The sequence below is a fragment of the Acanthochromis polyacanthus genome, chromosome 11 (assembly GCF_021347895.1).
Source record: "Acanthochromis polyacanthus isolate Apoly-LR-REF ecotype Palm Island chromosome 11, KAUST_Apoly_ChrSc, whole genome shotgun sequence".
NCBI classification, from domain to species: domain Eukaryota; kingdom Metazoa; phylum Chordata; class Actinopteri; family Pomacentridae; genus Acanthochromis; species Acanthochromis polyacanthus.
The window spans coordinates 2169821-2192998 of NC_067123.1; the positions used below are offsets into that span (position 1 = coordinate 2169821).

At 41.1% G+C, this 23178-nt stretch overlaps 2 protein-coding genes and 2 long non-coding RNA genes across 7 annotated transcripts in view; 2 read left to right on the top strand and 2 right to left on the bottom strand.

Moving 5' to 3' along the window:
• Positions 1-3293, bottom strand: part of LOC127536202 (zinc finger protein OZF-like) — a 40560-nt gene extending 37267 nt beyond the window's left edge. For all 3 annotated transcript variants that reach the window (XM_051955937.1, XM_051955935.1, XM_051955936.1), the window contains exons 1-2: positions 3155-3293; positions 294-364 (exon numbers count right to left, since the gene is read on the bottom strand). In XM_051955937.1, the coding sequence (XP_051811897.1) occupies positions 294-341 (48 nt within the window). In that variant the 5' untranslated portion in view covers positions 342-364; positions 3155-3293. The remainder of the gene's footprint in view (positions 1-293; positions 365-3154) is intronic.
• A 156-nt stretch (positions 3294-3449) lies between these two features.
• LOC110946532 (uncharacterized) lies at positions 3450-7878 on the top strand. Its single transcript, XR_007945190.1, has 9 exons — positions 3450-4325; positions 4622-4830; positions 5053-5290; positions 5390-5490; positions 5607-5776; positions 6113-6301; positions 6564-6650; positions 6743-6993; positions 7071-7878. It is a non-coding gene; the product is annotated as an uncharacterized LOC110946532 (long non-coding RNA).
• Positions 7879-7901: 23 nt separating this feature from the next.
• LOC127536203 (protein capicua homolog) lies at positions 7902-11533 on the bottom strand. Its single transcript, XM_051955938.1, has 2 exons — positions 11147-11533; positions 7902-8187 (listed from the first exon to the last, which is right to left on the bottom strand). Exons 1-2 carry the CDS (start codon positions 11491-11493, stop codon positions 8106-8108), a joined length of 429 nt encoding a protein of 142 aa, XP_051811898.1. The 5' UTR covers positions 11494-11533; the 3' UTR covers positions 7902-8105.
• Positions 11534-13489: 1956 nt separating this feature from the next.
• Positions 13490-16449, top strand: LOC127536267 (uncharacterized). Of its 2 annotated transcripts, XR_007945263.1 has the most exons (3): positions 13490-13685; positions 15649-15758; positions 15881-16449. It is a non-coding gene; the product is annotated as an uncharacterized LOC127536267 (long non-coding RNA). The 2 variants fall into 2 exon arrangements; XR_007945262.1 differs by lacking the exon at positions 13490-13685 and having other exon boundaries at positions 13899-15758.
• The last annotated feature ends 6729 nt before the right edge of the window (positions 16450-23178 follow it).

The window sequence follows — 23178 nt, forward strand, 5'->3', positions numbered from 1 at the left end:
TGGCCACCAAAGCGTGATCTCACTTGTGTCTTGGGATAAATTTTACTTGTATGACCCTAAGGTACTTCAATACCAAAGGGGACCTTTGCATCATGATTTGAAGTCAAAAGTCACTTAACCTCCCTACTTTCTGAGCCGTCCACCACTTTATCCTCAGTTCAGCTGCCTCTGCAGAGCTGCATCTCTCCAGCCAATGTTACCTGGCTTTGCTTGGATCATCTGTCCAACTGGAGCAACTTCACACATTTCAAATAAGAAATTAATGACTGATATTACAGTCATATGTTTCTCACTTTTTGTGAAGATTTCATTGTTCCTCTTCTCCTCCTCAGCTCCTCCATCAGACTCTCCTCCTGCCGATCACCTGTAACATCAAACACATCTTCATTAGGATACCACTCTATACACAAGTGCCAGAGTGTCCTATATGTTCATCAGCCAACACAGAGGACACATTTCAACTCAATAGTTCACTTTTAGCTCTTTTCAATTTCACCTAAAATTCATACAAATGAACTTAAACTGTTAAAAATATGTAACACAGACAGAAAACAGGCATGGAAAAAGAGAATAAAGAGAATATAAAGATGCTGCTGCAGGTGATTCAAGGCAGAAATGCTGGTAGAAAACTGTTCATGTTGTAAGTTCCTGTATGCATTTTACTGCTCAGTTACCCTCAATAAAGCCATTTATTTCTAGTTCAGTATATAGACAGCTCTCACTCTGTTCTTTGTATTCTCCCATAGACTGCTTTGCACTCTGTGTCACCTGTACCTTCAGAGCTCTGAAGAAAAGAACAACAGACAACTTGGATTCCTCTGATTTATTGCAAAGAACAAAAAGGTTTTGCCTCCAACAGCTTGTTATGAAAATGATTGCATTAGATGACTGAATGTTCTTATTTATTGTAATACTGTGTGACGTATGCTAAAAGAGGAACGAGGAGACGAGCTGCTTGCACAGGAATTTGACGGATAACAAACCAGTGTGAACCCACTGCCTGTAGCGACCTAGAGAGAACACGTACCAAGATGTGGTTGCCGTTCCCATCTATTGTGCGCGCGCGTGCAGGAGGACCTGCCGTTACGCTGAAAAAAAAAATCCTGGCGAGAACCCTGCTCTACCCCCTCCCAACTCGCACACTTGCCCCATACACTGACTGCATGGACACCTCCACTTTTAAGGAACTGAAACTGTCTGTTTTGGACTGTCCACACAGCCCATCTTGCTCCCCCCCCGATCTCTCCTGTCTGCAGCTCAGCACAGGCTCCTGATCAGGAAATGGAAAAGCAGATGTCAGCCTCTAACTGTTGCTAACATCCCATTGTGCAATCTTTTGGACAATGTGTACAGACTTATTAAAAAAACCCAATCTATTCTGAGTTTAATCTTTACGGTGAACACTTGACCCTAGTTCACTTAACTCCTGACTTCTCACCTCATTACAAAGTTAAAACCCTCTTATTTTAACAGTTATCAAAACTCTTAAAAGCATTCCCATTTCATAAAGCATAAGTTCTATCAAGCACATCAGTTTCTATGGTAACCAAAAACATCACTTTTCACAGTGAGCTGCTGTTCTGACCTGGTTACTTCTTAAACCAAGATTATCAAAACTCTTTCTGAAACCTATAAAATCAGTAAAAAGGACATATTTAAAGAAACAACCAACTTATGTATAAAGAAAAGACATTTTCCCAAAAAATAATCAACCCTTCATTCTTTCTGAATGAGGCTCTCTTCTGATTTCTACATTGTTTCAACATTAAAGAATGTAAGAATAGACGCTTGGTTAGTTCAAACTCATTCATTAGGTTATGGCATAATCTGATCCTAAATCACAGGTTATAACATCACAATGTTCCCTTATTTAGCTGTTGTTCTGTCAGAGTCTCCCCTTTGTGGCTGATTCTGGGATCTCATATCTCCATGCTTCACAACACTTACTACAAATTCACACCATACATACCTCTTTAACAAGGCACTGCATACCACTTTGAAGGGTCAACCTCCTGCTTGATGAAATGGCTGCTTTATACAACCGCAAGAGAAAAAAACCTAAACTGAGCTGCATGTTTTCAAAAGGATAATGTGAATCAGTTTTTAGCCTGTCTGCATCATCTAATATATCACACAAGTGAGTAAGAGTGTGAGAAAGAGGTATTTAGGGTCCTTCTACTTGAAATTCCATTTACGTTATGAAGCATTTCTACAAAGAACCAAAAAGTCGAGTACAATATTAAAAAAAAGACACAGGGATCGGATCTAACAAATAGGCAAGTAACTAACGATTATTTTGATAATCGGTCGATTATTTTTTTTAATTAACCGGTTTATTCACTTATATTTTAGTTTTGCCTTTATTTTCCAATGTAACATATTAATAAAGGGCCTATGTCATTCAACGTACATTTTAAGAGCTTTTAACCATGTTACAATGTCCTAAATTCTTCAAAAACTTATCCAGAGTTGTATTTTAGTATGTCTCAATTAGCAGCAATCAAACAGAGACTCATCAACACACACATACTCATACAACCATCCAACGTCACAAGATCTTAAATGAAGTTCCACCAAGGCAACATTTATACTTTAAAAACATCTTTCCTGTAGAGAAGCATTTTCTGGGCACCATTTATTTTAAGCTGTACTACAATAATATCACAAGTAAGGGCTCCAAAAGTAGTGAACTAAATTTAAGGTAGTAATTTGAGAACAGAAAGAAAACAGAAGCAATTTTACTATTAACTGCATTTCATTTTTTCCAACCCCCCCCCCCCCCCCCCCCCCCCCCACACACACACACACACACACACAGATTTCACCTGAGAACGAGTTTTACAGCTTATTAACATGCTGTGAAACTGTAAACAAAACTCAAAATAAAGTGTCATTTCAGGATCCTAAATGGAAGTCACATTTTTAAGAGTTAAAAAAACTGAATATTTAGAGAAAACAAGTGCATTTTACAAATAATGTAAACATTAGTCTAATGAATGAATCATGAACTTTGCATTGCAGTGCAAAAATGTTAGCATGTCCACATGCTCTGGGCTAAGGCTAGCTCTCTTTTTAGAGGCTATATTCCCTGCTGCAGAAAACAGCCGCTCTGCTGGTGTAGTAGTGCTTGGTATTGAGGTAGGACTTTGCTCACCTTGACAAAAAGGGGTACTTCACCTCATTTGACTTCCACCACTGTAACGACTTTTCTCCCTTGGAAACTGGCTTCTCACCGAAGTACGTGAGGACCTCCTGTCAGACTTTCCCAGTGAGTACACAGCCGCTGAGCGTGAGTCTGGCTGAATCCCAAACCGCCCCCTACACACTCCCCCTCCACTACCGAGTGTCACTCCAAAAGAAGTCACACTCGCAGCTGTGGAGGGCACCTATTATTGAAGGGGGAGGGTATAAATACGATCGTCAGGAATGGGATGCCCTGTCGCCTCACCGGAAAACGGAAGACGTCATCGCCATGGTAACAGAAAGACGCCTACTGTCATGGCTGTAGCGCTGTGGCACAGGTTGCAACTAACAAGGATCGCTGCTGCTTCCAGAAGACGAAAGTGTCCCACTTTTTTTTCACTCACATGTTTTCCAATCCTATTATCTGGCATTTCAGATCCAACAAATGAATGAATGAATTCTGTCAGTTGTGTTCAAATTTTAAGGTGTCAGGGGGTGCACAATTAAATCAAACGTCAGCAGAGAAGAAGATTTGTTTCTTTTGTTTTATCTTTTTACACCACTATTTTTGTGATGTTCTGTCAGTGTGAAAAAGGCGTGGGAGAAATAAAGGACGCATGTGGAACTCACATCAATATGTTTGTTTCCTCCTCCATTTCAACGTTGCACTTCCTGAAAAAGTTGTCCAGAGTGAGCATCGATGCAGACTCGCTGTTTAAGGGCTGAACAGTCCACTCTCCCTCCGCACTACGCGGTTTGGGACGGCCCTTAATATGGAGGACCCTCCGCGGGAACGCGCAAACGGAGGGGTAGTGTGTAGGGGGCGGTTTGGGATTCAGCCATGGATTGACGCAGAGCTTGTTAACATATTCCGATACACTAGGTGGCGCTGTTCTGCTGTGCATTGGTTTGGATACTAGAGTAAACAAAACTTTATTGGCAACCGCTACAAATCCAGACTCGGTCCTCTATCCCAAATATTGATGTGGCGTGCGAAGTGCACGACAAAATGTCAAAAACCTGCCCAGAGCTGCTGAGAGAAGCAGCGAATTTGATTGAGGAAGCTCTGAGCAGAACTCCTCCGGCTCCGGCGGCTCAGTCACAGCAGATACCAGCTGCTCAATCACGTACACCTGTCCAAGGTAAGCTAATTAACTTAATGTTAGCCAGGTGTGCCACTAATCAGTGACTCGGGACACATATGTAGGTTAAATTATATAGCTGTTTGGAGTTGGATCGAAAATGTATTTGCGGTAGACTCATTAGCCTACTGCGTGCTTCGTGTGTAGGCTACATGTTCAGTGTAAATGATGGGAGCTTAAAACGAGTTCGCTAATCGGCAGAATAGTGATAGTTAGCAGCAACATGCTAGGATAGAAGTTGAGGCTGTTTTAGCTGACTGGTGACTATTGAGCTGTGACATTTTTCTGTGTTGCAGCCGAGGTAGCAAGGCTCTTTGCGCCGTACAACGGTGGAGCCAGAAGGAAAACGACGAGAAGACAGGCACAAGTCCAAGTTAGTCGAAGAAGCTACACATACACACTGTCTGTTGTTTGGCTGACCACAACGCGGATAAAGTTCCAAGCGTGCTGCTTAAAGCAGACCTCCTTACTTCAGGACTTGGAGAGCAAAAAGTGACATTTTCAGGTCAGTATGAAATTAGGAATTTACCCAAACCAAAAAAAAGCTTGTACTGTCTGTGGCTCGTTGAAATTATTTGCATTTTAACTTTGCGTTTCTTTTAAGTCACAAGTATTTCCATTTGTTCATATTCGACTCAAACTTTTCATAGTGTGAATAATGGTTGTCTCAGGCTTTAGGTGAGTCAATATGAGTTATGTCTTTTTCTTTCTTTCTTTTTTTTAACAGGGAATGACAATGATCCCATGATTATAACAAATAAACTGATGGAAGTGTTTCCGAAGCTCAAAGAAGGGGGAGGCTTTGAATTCTAAAAATTGTAGGATCTACTCGTAGCTGAAATCTCGTGTTGCTTCCATGTCCCAGCACTGGATACACCCTTGCCTATCTGAAAGATCCAGCGACGATGATTGGACAGGCTCCACTCTACATACGTCCACTTCAACAGGATCTACCCATAGATTGTGTACATAGATTTACAGAGACTCAGTTTAATACATAATCAAAACAAAGCTCACTGGTGACTCTTAATCATTAGTTAAACACCGTTTGTTATTGTTGTTAGGAGAGCTCACAAACTGCCTCTGGTCCAGTCATCCCCTGTATCACTTGTCAGAAGGAAGTTCCCTTTTCAGAGATGAAGCTGCACAGATTGAGCTGCACTGGGTATGTAATTCCTAAAGAAATGCGAGGGTAGCATATTCATTTTTCTTCTGGAAAATGCATCTGTTAGTGTTGTGCACACAAAGTATGACCATAATTTCAATTTTGTTAACTTCAAGGACATCCATGCAGGAATCAGAGAGAGAACAAGAGGGAGGACGAAGTGAAGAAAATGATAGAGAGACGGCCCCAGTCAGAGTGTTCCAGTGAGGCCTGGAACATCAGCTGAATGCAGTTGTATCAGCAGTGATTTACATCGAGGACTTGGATGACAAGGAAACAGACAATGGTTTGTGTCATCACAATAGGGTTGCTGTAAGATTGTGTGTAACTTAAACTCAGTCCATAGAAAATGACACCTGCAAGATATAATTAGATAAGAGAATACAGCTGCACACAATAACACGACTGGGTTATATATTCTAACTGTTAAAATGTTTAGTTTTTGTTCAGAATGCTGTTTTCATGACAACTCTGCTTTGTAACAGATTCTGAAGATGTTAGGCCTCACATGTTTGTCAGTGACATGGACAGAACTTTCCTCCTTTTCTGTAGAATGAGAGGATGGTGACATGCCAACTTACAACATGCCTCTGAGATGGATAACTTTATTATTGTTGTCTAGAATGGAAGCTGATTAAAGAACCAGCTCAAGCTGCCAAAGTTTTCAAAGAGAATCTGCTAAGTGAACATGCATCTGGGAAACCACTGAGAATGAAGATGGATGTGAGGGACTCTGAAGAGGAACGGGAACTTCTCTCTTTCTATAAACAGCCGCAAGAATGGGCATGTCCACTTCACTGTACTTTTCTTGGTAGGTAATATAAAGTTTGTAATATAAAATATACTGTAAAGTTTATACAGTTCCATATAAGATACTTATATGGAATTGTTACATGGAAAAATGGGACCCAAAAATATATAGAACTTGATGACCACTTATGAAAAGCACAATATTCTCCTGTAATCTGGAATGGATGCTATTCTAGAATTACAGCTAATAGTTGTTACCTTATCCAGTTACCTGCATCAGTCAGCCACTGTTTTTCCACTGTATTATCAGTATTTTGTTTCAGGTGATGATGTTGTTGGAGAGGGAGTGATGCGGTACTTTATGACAACAATAATATCCAAACTGCAGTTTGGATTCAGTCTAGATCTTGGTAAGTCTCTTAATATTTTGAAGGCAATTTTTAAATGTATATCATTCGTTAATTGTTGTGACTCTATCCTCTGCTCTCTTGGTACTTTACAGGAGGAATGGGCCGAACACTATTTGAGGGTGAACCTGACCGTCTCGTTCCAGCAGCATCAGAGGTGCTTATTGAAAGCGACCTCTTCCCTGTTACAGGAAGGATGTTGGCCCACAGCTTTCTGCATGATGGCCCCCATGTCAGAGGATTAAGTCCTGCTGTAGTTCATGTACTGTTCAATGGGGACCCTGAAACGGCAACTGTTGCTACAGAAGACTGTCCTGATCTGGACATCAGGAGTGTCATAGAACTGGTATGCATCCTAAAAAAGTTTGTCTTGCAAAATTATTGTTTGGACAAATGTAATAACTTGTATGGTCTTGATTTTAGCTTGAACATGAAGAACTTACACCGGAACAGAAGGACACAGTTTCAGCTCTTTCCCTGTCTTGGGATCTCCCGGCAGTCAACAGAACAAATCGGAGATGGCTGCATAACAAAGTTCTACTGCATGCAGCGAGTTCCTGATGGTTAAGTGACAGAATTCATTGCTGTAGTTGTTGAAATTATAGAAAGTGTTGTGAACCCTGGTTATGTTATGTCAGCACTGGCAGAGATGAAACATTTAACATAATCCATAGTCGTGTTAAAGTTCTTGAAAAACAGCATTTAATTCATAATATACAGTTTAACTACAATAACTAATTTCACAAATGACATGGTAGGAAAAAATGATTATACAAAATGTAATCCTTTACAAAAAATCACACTACAGTACACTGAGAGCAGCTCAACACATCTGGTTTTGTGAATTTGCCTTTTGATAATATACTTTAAAAAGGCGATACAGTCAAATGTCCACCACTCAGCACTAAAGACACCAGTTGCTGAAATGTATAAAATGGAATATTCTAAAATGTGTTAAGGGTTGATATATTCTGTACTAGTCTGAATGCATTTGTAAAGCAGTTCATTATGCTTTTATGAACATTTTCCCTACTGTGCCAACTTTTGTAAAAGTTGTGTTGAGGATTTGCTCTGTAGTATGGTCGGGTTTGTCTCTTAGGTCATTGGAGGACCATGCGCCAAATCAAACAGCTGAGAAAGGGACTGAAAGATCAAATCAAACTTTATTTATAAAGCACTTTTCATACAATAAAAAGCAGCTTAAAGTGCTGTACAACATTTAAAATAACAATACCCATCCCGCCCTCCCTCCTTATATATATATACACACACACACACACCCTGTCACCAATGGCTATAGGAAGACATGGCGTGGCACTGACGATTGTGGAAAACGCCTCCATTGGGGCCGTCCACACCGGGAGGAGCTCCAGGCCGTGCCCGCCGGAGGCGCCGGCACCCAGACTCCCCGACCACGACAGACACAGGGACCTCACACCGAGGTAGGGAGCCCCCCAACTAGCCGAGGAGACCCGAGGACAACACCCCCAGCAGCAGACCAGACACAGCCCCCAGTGTGGAGGACCCCCCTGAGGAAACACTGGAGTTGAAAGAAATAAAATAAACAAATAAATGTGCTAATAACTAAATAATGGGAAGTAAAAAACCTTAAAATACATAAGATGATAAATAAGGAATGATAAGAACAGAATATAAGAAGGCTTACAAGATCAGTTAAAAGCCTGATTAAAAAGGTAAGTCTTTAACCTTCCTTTAAAAACACCGACAGTCTCTGCAGTCCTGAGGTTCTCCGGCAGGCTGTTCCAGAGGCGGGGGGCCATAATGGCTAAATGCCACCTCGCCGTATGTTCGAGTTCTGGCTTGTGGTGTAATTAAGAGTCCGCTGCCAGAGGACCTCAGGGTCCGCGAGGGTTGGTATGTTAAAAGGAGATTGGACAAATAAGAAGGCGCAAGGCCATTAAGACATTTAAAAACTAATAAAAGAACCTTAAAATCGATCCTGAAACGGACGGGGAGCCAATGCAGCGACTTTAAAACTGGTGCAATATGCTCCCGCCCCCTGGTCCTTGTCAGCACGCGTGCGGCTGAGTTTTGTAAAAGCTGAAGATTAAAAATACTCTTTTTGGGAAGACCAGAGAGCAGGGCATTACAATAGTCTAGACGAGAAGAGATAAAAGCATGCATTAGCACCTCCATGCTGGCCTGAGAGAGAAATGGGTGGACTCTGGCTATGTTCTTAAGATGATAAAAACCTATCTTTGTTATGTTTTTAATATGTGGGATAAAATTCAGCTCAGAGTCAAAAATAACACCCAGGTTTTTTACAAATTCTGCTGGTTTAAAAACTTGTAATTTAAGTAAAAGTTTCTCTCTCTGACCTTCAGGACCAATAACTAAAACCTCAGTTTTGTCCTGGTTGAGCTGTAGGAAGTTCGCTGCCATCCATGACTTAATGTCTAAAATACACTTTAAAAGAGTATCAATTGGCCCTGTGTCATCAGGAGACACGGCAATGTACAGCTGTGTATCATCAGCGTAGCTATGGAAACTGATGCCGTGTCTCCTGATGACGTCCCCAAGAGGAAGCATGTAAAGATTAAAAAGAATGGGACCTAAAATTGACCCTTGGGGAACCCCACACCTAATTTCATGGGTTCCTGAGGAACACGTATCCATACTTGCATAAAAACATTGGTCTGTAAGATAAGAGTTGAACCAGTTAAGCACGGTACCAGAGAGGCCAACCAGGTGTCTGAGTCTGTTTAATAAGATATGATGGTCTACTGTATCAAAAGCGGTGCTTAGATCCAGTAGAACCAACACTGTTAGTTTTTTGTTATCCAAGTTCCACCTGATATCATTTAAAATCTTTAAAAGTGCTGTCTCTGTACTGTGGTTCATCCTAAAACCAGACTGATGTGTTTCTAAAATGTTAATTCTGTTTAAAAAGTCACTGACTTGGTTAAGAACCAGTTTTTCTAAAATTTTACTTAAAAACGGTAAGTTGGATACAGGACGGTAGTTATTAAGAACATTAGGGTCTAGACTGCTCTTCTTCAGGAGGGGCTTCACCACCGCCGTTTTAAAGGCAGTGGGGAAGACACCTGTCTGAAGAGAGCAGTTCATTATGTTTAAAACTTGTTCCTCAAAGAATCCATAAAATGATTTTAAGAGTGGTGTGGGAATAGGATCTAAAAGGCAGGTTGTTGGGTTTACTTGGGAGAAAACTCGACCAAGTGTCCTTGCATCAACCAGGACAAAACTCTCCAGGGTTTCCTCAGGCAAGGACAGCAGATCAGATGTGTTAACAGGTAAAACTTGGTGGGATAAAAGGCTGGATCTGATGTCCTTGATCTTGGTTCTGAAGTGGTCTGCAAAGTTCTCACAAAGAGTGTCTGATGGTGTCTTAAAAGCTTTATTAAAATTAGTGCCTGCTAAAACATTGAAAGTGGAGAATAGGAACCGGGGGTTGTTTTTATGTTCTGTGATGAGTTGTGAGAAATGAGAAGTTCTTTCCTGTTTGACTGCATTGTTGTAGGTTTTGAGTTGTTGACGTAAGATTTCATGATGAACTGTTAGTTTTGATTTCCTCCATCTCCTTTCAGCACTCCTGCAGTTTCTTTTAAGTGATTGATTTTATCATTTTTTCTCCATGGGGGTATCGTTTTCTTTCTGATTGTTTTTGTTAAAAGTCGAGCCACTGAGTCCAGAGTTGACTTCAGTCTGTTGTTAAAATTGTCAACAATAAAATCACACGGTGCAGGCAGAATTACTGCAGGAGTGCTCTGTAAAATCTCAATAAAATTTGCAGCCACTTCAGAAGTTAGATAACGTTTCCTCACTGTTCTCACCGGGGCCTCCTGCTGGTTAAAACTGGCGATATTAAAAAACACACAGTAATGGTCAGACACAGCCAGGTCAACAACAGAGGACACACCAGTGGACAGGCCATGGGTTATAACCAGGTCCAGGGTGTGTCCTCTGTTGTGAGTCGGCTGTGTGACATGCTGTGTAAAATCAAGGCAGTTTAAAAGATTTAAAAAGTCTCTGGACATTGAGTCCGAGATGTTGTCAATGTGTAGATTAAAATCGCCAGTTATTAAAATTCTGTTGTATTTGGTGTGAATGATTGACAAGAGATCTGAGAATTGACTGATAAAAGGCTGGAGTGATGGGGTGGTCTGTAGACTGTTAAACAGAGGATCTGGGTGCTGCTAAAAACAAAAGCATGATGCTCAAAAGATGCATAACTGTTAAAGAATACTTCAGTTGGGGTGAGATCATTTTTAGTAATGGAGGCTGTTCCTCCTCCTCTTCTACCCTGTCTGATGGAGAATAAAAAATTAAAATTCGGTGGGGAAGCCTCGGTGAGAACGACAGGTGCGTCAGTGCCAAGCCACGTCTCTGTCAGGAGAAGACTGTCCAATTTATTATCTAAAATCAAGTCATTTATGATAAAAGAGGAGGGCTTTGCCGCTGGTCGCTGAGGGGCACGCTCGATCAATGGAGGAAAATCCTTTCTGCTCAGGATATCAAACCTGTTGGTCAGCGGGATGGCCGGAGGCGATGAGGGAGGGGATGGAGGCACAGCATGGTGTTTGTCCCTGCAGGCAACGGACCAGAGCTCCGGCTGGCACGGAGTGGAGCTGACCGGAGCCTCCACTTTTCCACCGGCATACACCTGAGCCACCGCAGGTACAGGGGAGGAAGCGGGCCCCGCCGTTGTCCTAGGCTTCGCTCCCAGGCGAAGCCACGGATCCTCCGGCAGGGTTGAGGCAGCCTCGGGTTCTGGGGCCCCATTGATAGTAGAGCCGGACCATGGAACGGTAAGATCGGCAACTGTCCCTGGAGCTGCTGGAGCGGGGCTACATGAGAGACCGGCCATGTTACTGCGGTCAAGTGAGCCGCCCGCACTCTGGGCGTTGCGCAACTATTCCGTGTAATACGGTAATGCGATCACAGGCGCTGAGGAGCCAGGCTGAGAGACGTCAGCTGCAAATACATGCTGTTATACAGATTTTGACTGTCCATATCTGGAAATCTTTAGGCGGTGACAAAGATCTCTCACTGTGGCTTTGTCAGGGGCCATCCCAGCTACCACCATGCACAATATCACCTGATTTTACTGTAGAATTTTAGAGAAAATTAATGTCAAAGTATGCTGCAATTTCTATCGCCTATGGCTGATTTTGACTGTTCATATCTGGAAATCCTTAGGCGGTGACAAAGATCTCTCACTGTGGCTTTGACAGGGGTCATCCCAGCTACCACCACGTACAATATCACCTGGTTTTACTGTAGAATTCTGGAGAAAATTAGGTCAAAGTATGCTGCAATTTCAATCGTCTACATAATGGAAACATGGGGGCCACCTCAGCCACTGTTATGTGGCTCCTTAGGAAAATGACCATCCTTTGCACATTTTGAAGAATTAGTTCCACCCGAGAGTTGTCAAAACAACCATTGTCTGAATTGTTACCCAAGTAAACGAGTGAATGGACTCTCTCGGTGACCCTGACCCAAACATTAATTATGCTGCTATAGGCTGAGGCTGCTGTTGGATCTGTCTTGATGCACTGAGCTCCTCGTTTTATGACCTATGTATTTTCTGTATCATTTGCATGTCAGTCACTTCGTGTCCCCCTGTCTCTCTGTCTGTCTCTGTCTCTGGCCGTTCCTGCTCCAGAGCAGAGGTGGTCAGAGGTTGCTGTAGGGCGCTGCTGCAGTTTCTGCTCCACCCTGCTACTTCCAGCTGCTCACTCACACCAAACTGCTTTCCCGATTCTGGACTTTTGCCTCTGGACACTCTGGGGATCAACTAAGCTCTGGAATTATTGATATACTATGTCAATAAATCATGTGAAAAAGTTATGTTTTTATAATGGCTAAATTGAACAGAATTGAATAGAGTATCAGCCATGATGTATCAACACAACTGAAATTGCAGCATACTTTGACATTAATTTTCTCCAGAATTCTACAGTAAAACCAGGTGATATTGTACGTGGTGGTAGCTGGGATGACCCCTGACAAGGCCACAGTGACAGATCTGTGTCACCACCTAAGGATTTCCAGATATGAACAGTCAAAATCAGCAATTATGGACGTAGACGATTGAAATTACAACATACTTTGACATTAATTTTCTCTAATATTTTACAGTAAAATCAGGTGATATTGTGCATGGTAGTAGCTGGGATGACCCCTGTCAAAGCCACAGTGAGAGATCTTTGTCACCGCCTAAGGATTTCCAGATATGAACAGTCAAAATCAGCAATTATGGACGTAGACGATTGAAATTACAACATACTTTGACATTAATTTTCTCTAATATTTTACAGTAAAATCAGGTGATATTGTGCATGGTAGTAGCTGGGATGACCCCTGTCAAAGCCACAGTGAGAGATCTTTGTCACCGCCTAAAGATTTGGAGATATGGACAGTCAAAATCAGCCATAGGCGATAGAAAGTGCAGCATACTTTGACATTAATTTTCTCAAAAATTTTACAGTAAAATCAGGTGATATTGTACGTGGTGGTAGCTGGGATGGCCCCCGACAAGGCCACAGTGACAGATCTGTGTCACCACCTAAGGATTTGGAGATATGGACAGTCAAAATCAGCAATTATGAACATAGACGATTGAAATTGCAGCACACTTTGACATTAATTTTCTCTAAAATTTTACAGTAAAATCAGGTGTTATTGTGCATGGTGGGAGCTGGGATGACCCCTGACAAAGCCACAGTGAGAGATCTTTGTCACCGCCTAAGGATTTCCAGATATGGACAGTCAAAATCTGTATAACAGCATGTATTTGCAGCGGACGTCTCTCAGTCTTGCTACTCAGCGCCTGTGATGGCATTACCGTATTACACGGAATAGTTGCGCAACGCCCAGAGTGCGGGCGGCTCACTTGACCGCAGTAACATGTTGGTGAATCCGTGACTGGAGGCCCTCATGTCGGCGAGGTACTTTGCCTGGGTCGTAGCAACGGCAGAAAACTCCATAATAAGATTATCTTTCTCAAAGACCTCTGCTCTCAGCGATGCGAGGTTTTTCTTCAGCTCCGAGATGGTAAGTGAGCATGAGCAGGAAACACAGTCAGATTTGCTGTCAGCCATGCTCGCCATCTTGTCTCCATATAGTATGATGTGATGGTATGGCCCCTGCTGACATCAAGGCCAGATGTTGTCTCTCTTCTTTTCCCTAAAATGGCTGAAATGCAGTTCACACCCCAGGTATGTCAGTAGTTTAGTTACACACGTGGACAAAATTGTTGGTACCCCTCAGTTAAAGAAGGAAAAACCCACAATTCTCACTGAAATCACTTGAAACTCACAAAAGTAACAATAAATAAAAATTTATTGAAAATTAAATAATCAAAATCAGCCATCACTTTTGAATTGTTGATGAACATAATTATTTAAAAAAACAAACTAATGAAATAGGGCTGGACAAAAATGATGGTACCCATAACTTAATATTTTGTTGCACAACCTTTTGAGGCAATCACTGCAATTAAACGATTTCTGTATTTGTCAATGAGCGTTCTGCAGCTGTCAACAGGTATTTTGGCCCACTCCTCATGAGCAAACAGCTCCAGTTGTCTCAGGTTTGATGGGTGTCTTCTCCAAATGGCATGTTTCAGCTCCTTCCACATATGTTCAATGGGATTCAGATCTGGGCTCATAGAAGGCCACTTTAGAATAGTCCAACGCTTTTCTCTCAGCCATTCTTGGGTGTTTTTGGCTGTGTGTTTTGGATCGTTGTCCTGTTGGAAGACCCATGACCTGCGACTGAGACCAAGCTTTCTGACACTAGGCAGCACATTTCTCTCCAGAATGCCTTGATAGTCTTCAGATTTCATCGTACCTTGCACACTTTCAAGACACCCTGTGCCAGATGCAGCAAAGCAGCCCCAAAACATTACTGAGCCTCCTCCATGTTTCACCGTAGGGACAGTGTTCTTTTCTTCGTATGCTTGGTTTTTGAGTCTATGAACATAGAGTTGATGTGCCTTACCAAAAAGCTCCAGTTTGGTCTCATCTGTCCAAAGGACATTCTCCCAGAAGCTTTGTGGCTTGTCAACATGCATTTTTGCAAATTCCAGTCTGGCTTTTTTATGAGTTTTTTTCAGCAGTGGTGTCCTCCTTGGTCGTCTCTCATGAAGTCCACTTTGGCTCAAACAACGACGAATGGTGCGATCTGACACTGATGTACCTTGGCCTTGGAGTTCACCTTTAATTTCTTTGGAGGTTGCTCTGGGCTCTTTGGATACAATTCCAACGATCCGTCTCTTCAATTTGTCATCAATTTTCCTCTTGCGGCCACGTCCAGGGAGGTTGGCTACTGTCCCGTGGGTCTTGAACTTCTGAATAATATGAGCCACTGTTGTCACAGGAACTTCAAGCTGTTTAGAGATGGTCTTATAGCCTTTACCTTTAAGATGTTTGTCTATCATTTTTTTTCGGATGTCCTGGGACAATTCTCTCCTTCGCTTTCTGTTGTCCATGTTCAGTGTGGTACACACCTTTTCACCAAACAGCAGGGTGACTACTTGTCTCCCTTTAAATAGGCAGACTGACTGATTATGAGTTTGGAAACACCTGTGATGTCAATTAAATGACACACCTGAGTTAATCATGTCACTCTGGTCAAATAGTTTTCAATCTTTTATAGAGGTACCATCATTTTTGTCCAGGCCTGTTTCATTAGTTTGTTTTTTTAAATAATTATGTTAATCAACAATTCAAAAGTAATGGCTGTTTTTGATTATTTAATTTTCAATAAATTTTTATTTATTGTTACTTTTGTGAGTTTCAAGTGATTTCAGTGAGAATTGTGGGTTTTTCCTTCTTTAACTGAGGGGTACCAACAATTTTGTCCACGTGTGTACATTTGTGACTTTACGTCATGAATTTACATGTGTTTTCAATGACTGAGCTGGTTATTTTTCCATTTACCAAGAATGTGATCTGCATGTTCCTTCACCAAAATAAGTTCTCATAATAAAATAATTACATTGATGCGTTTTAAGATGCTCCTAGAAAAAAATCCCATGGCCAGCTGAGGACAGTGATGATGAAGACTTTGACATGGAGTCCACGTGCCGCATCACTGGCTTTCTAAGGACGTTAATTGAAACGGGTATTAACACCTTATTTGGCAAATGTATTGATCTCTTTAAAAATGCTTCTATGTCTCATGAATAGATATGATCAATTAAAGATGAACTAAATGTAGTCTTCAATCCATTCTATGACTTGTAGCTTCATCAGGCACTGGCCCAGCTGCTGACATTCTGGGTTTGCTGGGAGATGCTTCCTCCTGAACTGAAAGTGGAGATCTCTGGGGAGCCCTTCCTACGTCCTCCACATGCTTTGAAACACTAAAGCTGCCAGCTCATTTCAAAACCTACGTGGACTTCAAGGAAGCGCTTGTCTCTGCCATAAGTGGTGCACAGACTGGATTTGGACTTGTTTAAGTTTTCAGACAGATGTCACTGAATGCTGTTCAGTAGGTCAGGTTCAGGGTCTTTGAAAACATTGAACATACTGTACAGTAGTTGACAATGGTTTCATTTTTCATATACATATTTTTTTTTCCAGTTACTGAAACAAAGCAGTTGTGCATCTTCAGCTTTCAGTGTTAGAACAGCATTCATGTTGTTCATTCTGGGCCAATAATGAGACAGGAAGAAAAGGAGTGGAGCTGTGCATAAAGTGCATTTACAGTATCTTAATGATTATGGCAGAGCCTTTTTTTTTTCCTAAGGAAAGCAAACTTTTTCAGTTTATGCTTGCATGTTCTAAGATGCTAAATAAAAGCATGAGTTGGACATCAGTCTGCTGTGATTCTTGATAAAACTTGCACAGTCTCTACATATGATCTAAGTGCATCAGTTACAGAAACTCCTGGAGCTGGCAAAATGGCAACCTCTTCCTCTGAGAGCTCACGGGCCAGCTGAACCGCAGGGACTGACACAGTGAGGTCCGTTCCAGGCGATCCCATAGTCTTCATAAACCTGAATGGAGGACAAGTATGATCAACCTTGTACTTAAAACCTGTCTGACACGTCACTACACAAAATACTTAAGATTGTTATTTTTGGTTTAAGTTGGTGAGAAATGTTGCCTATCCAGTTTTGTAAAATAGTACAGTTATACATAGAATACAGAATGGAAACTACAGCTCATAGGTTGATCTTTGAAAACGGACTTGAAGATGCCATCACCTCGGTTTCAAGTAAAATATTTTCACCCCTAATTCCTTTGGAGAAATTCATTTAAAAAGTGTTAAAAGTTGATCTTTAACCTCAGTAGGATCCTCCATAGGGCCTTGCTCTCTGTATCTTGTCCAGAGTTGCTGTGGTGACTGATTCCTTTCAGTTCTAAGACCATGAAAGTTTCAAGCATCCTTGAAAGAGTCAAGGCTTTGCTGGATTAGTGGAAGGAAGCTCCGGTGCAGTGCGAAAAGATGGACTTCATTGTCTGGATTCAGTGTTCCCTGGTCCTGCAATGAAGTGAAGATCTGATAGAAGAGGTCCAGCGTAAGTGTGATTAATTCACACCAGTGGAATATTAGACTATATATCTATGTTCTGACCAATCACTACTCTCTGGCTGCCGTTTGGCTCCACCCTCGCTGATGACCACTTCTGGTCTCAGAAAATGAAAAAACTGACCTTTTTTCGTTTCTGTCTCTGACTGATTTTATTTTTTTGTTATTCTGAATATAAAATGGAAATCAAAACATTTTTAAAATTTCACATATCCCTTTTTGATCATGAAAAGGAAAAACGCCTTGTATTTTAATTTTTGCTTTGTATTTTAAAACGAAAATCAAATAACCACTCTTTTTTTTCTTCAGTATCCGTTTCAGAACTGAAAATCCAATTAAAATACAGGGACCCATGTTCTGGACCTTTGCTTTAATACATTTTCTCTGAATGGACCTCTTTGAATTGTAGTTGAATACCCTTGCTCTACTGGATTGCATTTTTTTCCAACTTGCCAACAAGTTTGTACAGGTCTCTAAAGATGTTTTTGAATTTTTGTTCTGAAATCCGACCTTTCTGTCAGTTTTTATCCTCGCATTCAAAAATTAGTGCTTGATTCAGTCAATCGATGATGTGGGCCAAAAATGCCAGGGCTGATTTGGTACCTCTGCTGACCTTCAAGTACTTCTACTGACCTACAAGTACTTCTGCTGACCTACAGGTACTTCTGCTGACCTACAAGTACTTCTGCTGACCTACAGGTACTTCTGCTGACCTACAAGTACTTCTGCTGACCTACAGGTACTTCTACTGACCTACAAGTACTTCTGCTGACCTACAAGTACCTCTGCTGACCTACAAGTACTTCTGCTGACCTACAGGTACTTCTGCTGACCTACAAGTACTTCTGCTGACCTACAAGTACTTCTGCTGACCTACAAGTACTTCTGCTGACCTACAAGTACCTCTGCTGACCTACAAGTACTTCTGCTGACCTACAGGTACTTCTGCTGACCTACAAGTACTTCTGCTGACCTACAGGTACTTCTGCTGACCTACAAGTACTTCTGCTGACCTACAAGTACTTCTGCTGACCTACAGGTACTTCTGCTGACCTACAAGTACTTCTGCTGACCTTCAAGTACTTCTGCTGACCTACAAGTACTTCTGCTGACCTTCAAGTACTTCTGCTGACCTTCAAGTACTTCTGCTGACCTACAAGTACTTCTACTGACCTACAAGTACTTCTGCTGACCTACAAGTACCTCTACTGACCTACAAGTACTTCTACTGACCTACAAGTACTTCTACTGACCTACAAGTACTTCTGCTGACCTACAAGTACCTCTGCTGACCTACAAGTACTTCTGCTGACCTACAAGTACTTCTGCTGACCTACAAGTACTTCTGCTGACCTACAAGTACTTCTACTGACCTACAAGTACTTCTGCTGACCTACAAGTACTTCTGCTGACCTACAAGTACTTCTACTGACCTACAAGTACTTCTGCTGACCTTCAAGTACTTCTGCTGACCTACTAGTACTTCTGCTGACCTACAAGTACTTCTACTGACCTACAAGTACCTCTGCTGACCTACAAGTACTTCTGCTGACCTACAAGTACTTCTGCTGACCTACAAGTACTTCTGCTGACCTACAAGTACTTCTACTGACCTACAAGTACTCTGCTGACCTACAAGTACTTCTGCTGACCTACAAGTACTCTGCTGACCTACAAGTACTTCTGCTGACCTACAGTACTTCTACTGACCTACAAGTACTTCTGCTGACCTACTAGTACTTCTGCTGACCTACAAGTACTTCTACTGACCTACAAGTACCTCTGCTGACCTACAAGTACTTCTACTGACCTACAAGTACTTCTGCTGACCTTCAAGTACTTCTGCTGACCTACAAGTACTTCTACTGACCTACAAGTACTTCTGCTGACCTTCAAGTACTTCTGCTGACCTACAAGTACTTCTGCTGACCTACAAGTACTTCTGCTGACCTACAGGTACTTCTGCTGACCTACAAGTACTTCTGCTGACCTACAGGTACTTCTGCTGACCTACAAGTACTTCTGCTGACCCTACAAGTACTTCTGCTGACCTACAGGTACTTCTGCTGACCTCAAGTACTTCTGCTGACCTCAAGTACTTCTGCTGACCTTCAAGTACTTCTGCTGACCTTCAAAGTACTTCTGCTGACCTTCAAGTACTTCTGCTGACCTACAAGTACTCTGCTGACCTACAAGTACTCTGCTGACCTACAAGTACTTCTGCTGACCTACAAGTACTTCTACTGACCTACAAGTACTTCTGCTGACCTTCAAGTACTTCTGCTGACCTACTAGTACTTCTGCTGACCTACAAGTACTTCTACTGACCTACAAGTACCTCTGCTGACCTACAAGTACTTCTGCTGACCTACAAGTACTTCTGCTGACCTACAAGTACTTCTGCTGACCTACAAGTACTTCTGCTGACCTACAAGTACTTCTACTGACCTACAAGTACCTCTGCTGACCTACAAGTACTTCTGCTGACCTACAAGTACTTCTGCTGACCTACAAGTACTTCTACTGACCTACAAGTACTTCTGCTGACCTACTAGTACTTCTGCTGACCTACAAGTACTTCTACTGACCTACAAGTACCTCTGCTGACCTACAAGTACTTCTACTGACCTACAAGTACTTCTGCTGACCTTCAAGTACTTCTGCTGACCTACAAGTACTTCTACTGACCTACAAGTACTTCTGCTGACCTTCAAGTACTTCTGCTGACCTACAAGTACTTCTGCTGACCTACAAGTACTTCTCCACCTGACAGCTTTTAAAAAAAATCAAGAAAACACACGAAAAACTTTAAAAAATCCAAAGTTTAGTCTCATATTTTACTATTTTGATCATTTAAATCTTAAATGTTTTACAAATGAAGCTTCTCAGATTTGAAGATCTTCATTATTTTTATTTATTTTGAATAGTTTTACTTAATTTTCTCCTCAAAACACTTGAAGAGCTGATAGAATATCATGTTTTGTTATGAATTAAGTTGTTTTAATCATCATTTTTTATTTAAAATTGCCACATTTTTTACATATTCAGCTTCTCAGATGTGAGGAGCTTCAGTATTTTAGTTGATTTATAAAGGTTTTGTAGTTTGGACTCATTAGTTGGATGAAAAAAGCTGTTTAGGTATAAAAGTGGACTTTCTTTCTTTTAAACAAACTAAATAAACTCTCAGTTCTCGCCTTATAACACACAGAGCTGATAGAAGAGCATCTCTGATATGAAACCATTTTAATCATAGGTTTTGATTATTTTGATTATTTACAGGTTCTTTTGACGTTTGGACTGATTGTTTAGATGAAAGAAGTTGTGTTGGAGTCAGTTTAGACTTTTTCTTTCACAAACTAAACGATTAATCAAAGAAATCTGCTGCAAATGAGTCGCCTTGACCTGCTGAAGCCGTAAAATCCTGATTTAACATCAACTAATAAACACTTGTTCTGAATTCTCTCACTTTATTATTTAAGGAACCTTTTCCTGATTCTACTTCAATACTTTTACGTCTTTAATGTGCTTCTGGTTCAGATTTTTCAGGACTTTAGTTGAAGTTGGATCCTAATGTTCTCCAGTGATTAAGCTTTTGAAAAGAGTTTAAGAAATAAACTGTTTTAGACGTAAAAATTGAGTATTTTCTGTCCTGATTCAGACTCGGTTTGTTTGAAAATGTTCTAGTTTCATCCAGGAGGCGGCAGCAGCGACTCAGACTGAAGAACTTCACAGAAACGTAGAAAACTTCTGGTTTTTGTTCATCAGAGCTGAACATTATGAAGGAGCTCTGAAACACCAGGTTCTTGTTGACTGTTTGTTCCAGCAGAAAACGTTGAAGCTCCAACTGACCAAAACATGTTTCTGTTTCCAGCAGGTTTCTGAGGAACTCTTCCCTCGTCTTTCTCTATTTTTCCTTCATCTAACATTCATAACTGGTTCTCCTGCTCAGGCTCAGCTTTCTGTTGTTTTTGTTTCTCTGAACAGAAAACCGGAGCAAACCGCAGAATCTGATCCAGGAATCACATCAAAGACTCTGTTCTGCAGCAACCAGACGGTGAAACTCCTCACCGGAGGTCTGAACTCTGCAGCAGGGAGGGTCGACTCAGCTTCAGCTTCAGGTCCATGGCTTTCAGCCTTCAGCTATCAGCTTTCAGCTTCAGCTTCAGGTTCAGGTTCAGGTTCAGGTCAGCTTCAGCTTCAGCTTCAGCTTCAGGTTCAGGTTCAGGTTCAGCTTTCAGCTTCAGGTTCAGCTTCAGCTTCAGCTTCAGGGTTCAGCTTTCAGTTCAGCTTTCAGCTTGCAGCTTCAGCTTCAGCTTCAGGGTTCAGGTTCAGCTTCAGCTTCAGGTTCAAGGTTCAGCTTCAGCTTTCAGCTTCAGGTTTCGCTTCAGGTTCAGGTTCAAAAGCCTTCAGCTTTCAGGTTCAGGTTCAGCTTCAGCTTCAGGGTTCAGGTTCAGCTTTCAGCTTCAGGTCAGGTTCAGCTTCAGGCTTCAGGTTCAGCTTCAGCTTCAGCTTCAGCTTCAGCTTCAGCTTCAGGTTCAGCTTCCAGCTCAGCTTTCAGCTTCAGCCTTCAGGTTTCAGCTTTCAGCTTTCAAGCTTCAGGTTCAGCTTCAGCTTCAGCTTCAGCTTCAGCTTCAGCTTCAGGTTCAGCCTTCAGCCTTAGGTTCAGCTTCAGCTTCAGCTTCAGGTTCAGCTTCAGCTTCAGCTTCAGGTTCAGGTTCAGGTTCAGGTTCAGGTTCCCAGCTTTCAGGTCAGCTTCCTTCAGGTTCAGGTTCCTTCAGCTTCAGGTTCAGGTTCAGCTTCAGCTTCAGCTTCAGGTTCAGGTTCAGGTTCAGGTTCAGCTTCAGCTTCAGGTTCAGCTTCAGGTTCAGCTTCAGGTCAGGTTCAGGTTCAGCTTCAGCTTCAGGTTCAGCTTCAGGTTCAGCTTCAGCTTCAGCTTCAGCTTCAGGTTCAGCTTCAGCTTCAGCTTCAGCTTCAGCTTCAGGTTCAGCTTCAGGTTCAGGTTCAGCTTCAGCTTCAGGTTCAGGTTCAGCTTCAGCTTCAGGTTCAGCTTCAGGTTCAGGTTCAGCTTCAGCTTCAGGTTCAGGTTCAGCTTCAGCTTCAGGTTCAGGTTCAGCTTCAGGTTCAAGTTCAGCTTCAGGTTCAGGTGAGTTCAGGTCAGAGAGTCGATGTTAAATAAAACAGTTTGAATGAACAGAATCCAGGAGATCAAGAATCAGATTCAGATTTAATGTCGAATGTGTCCACGACGTTCAAGAATGAGATTTTAGCTGTTAGTGTCAGAATAAAAAAATAAGTATAGAATGAAGAAGAGGAGAAATAATAATTTAAAATAAAAAATGTTATGAAATTAAAAAAAGGAATTTGGTTTCAGCTGTTGGTGTGACTCTAGAAAAGAATAAAGTAACTGTAGAACAAAGAAGAGAAAAAAATTAACCTAAACCTAATTTAAATTTTAAAAAGTAAATGAAGTTAAATTAAAACCACACAACCATTAAAATTTGTTGAAAAACCGATCAATAAAATCAATAAAAAAGCCAAAATATAAAGAAAAAATATCATGTAATAAACACAAAATAGGTCAAATAAAGAAGATTAACACAATAAAAGCAACTATTATAAATTATTTAAAAGATAAAACAAAAATATGTTAATAAAATTGGATCGAACAGCAAAATACTATTAAATAGTTACAATAAAATGTCTTATAGATTATTAATTCCAAATATGAAATAAAAAATAAAATTATGGTAGAAAATAACCCAAAAATATTATGAACATTATTTAAAGAAATAAACACAGAAAAATGAAACTAAGATTAAAAAAGGAATTTGATTTTGGCTGTTGGTGTCACGCTAGAAATAAATAAAATACCTATAAAAGAGAAGAGAAAAAATAATAAAATAAAAAGTCAAATTAAATTAGATTTAATTTAATTTAAAAATTACATTTTTAAAATGAAATATTATTTAAAAGATAAAACAATAAAAAACACCAAAATAAATATATA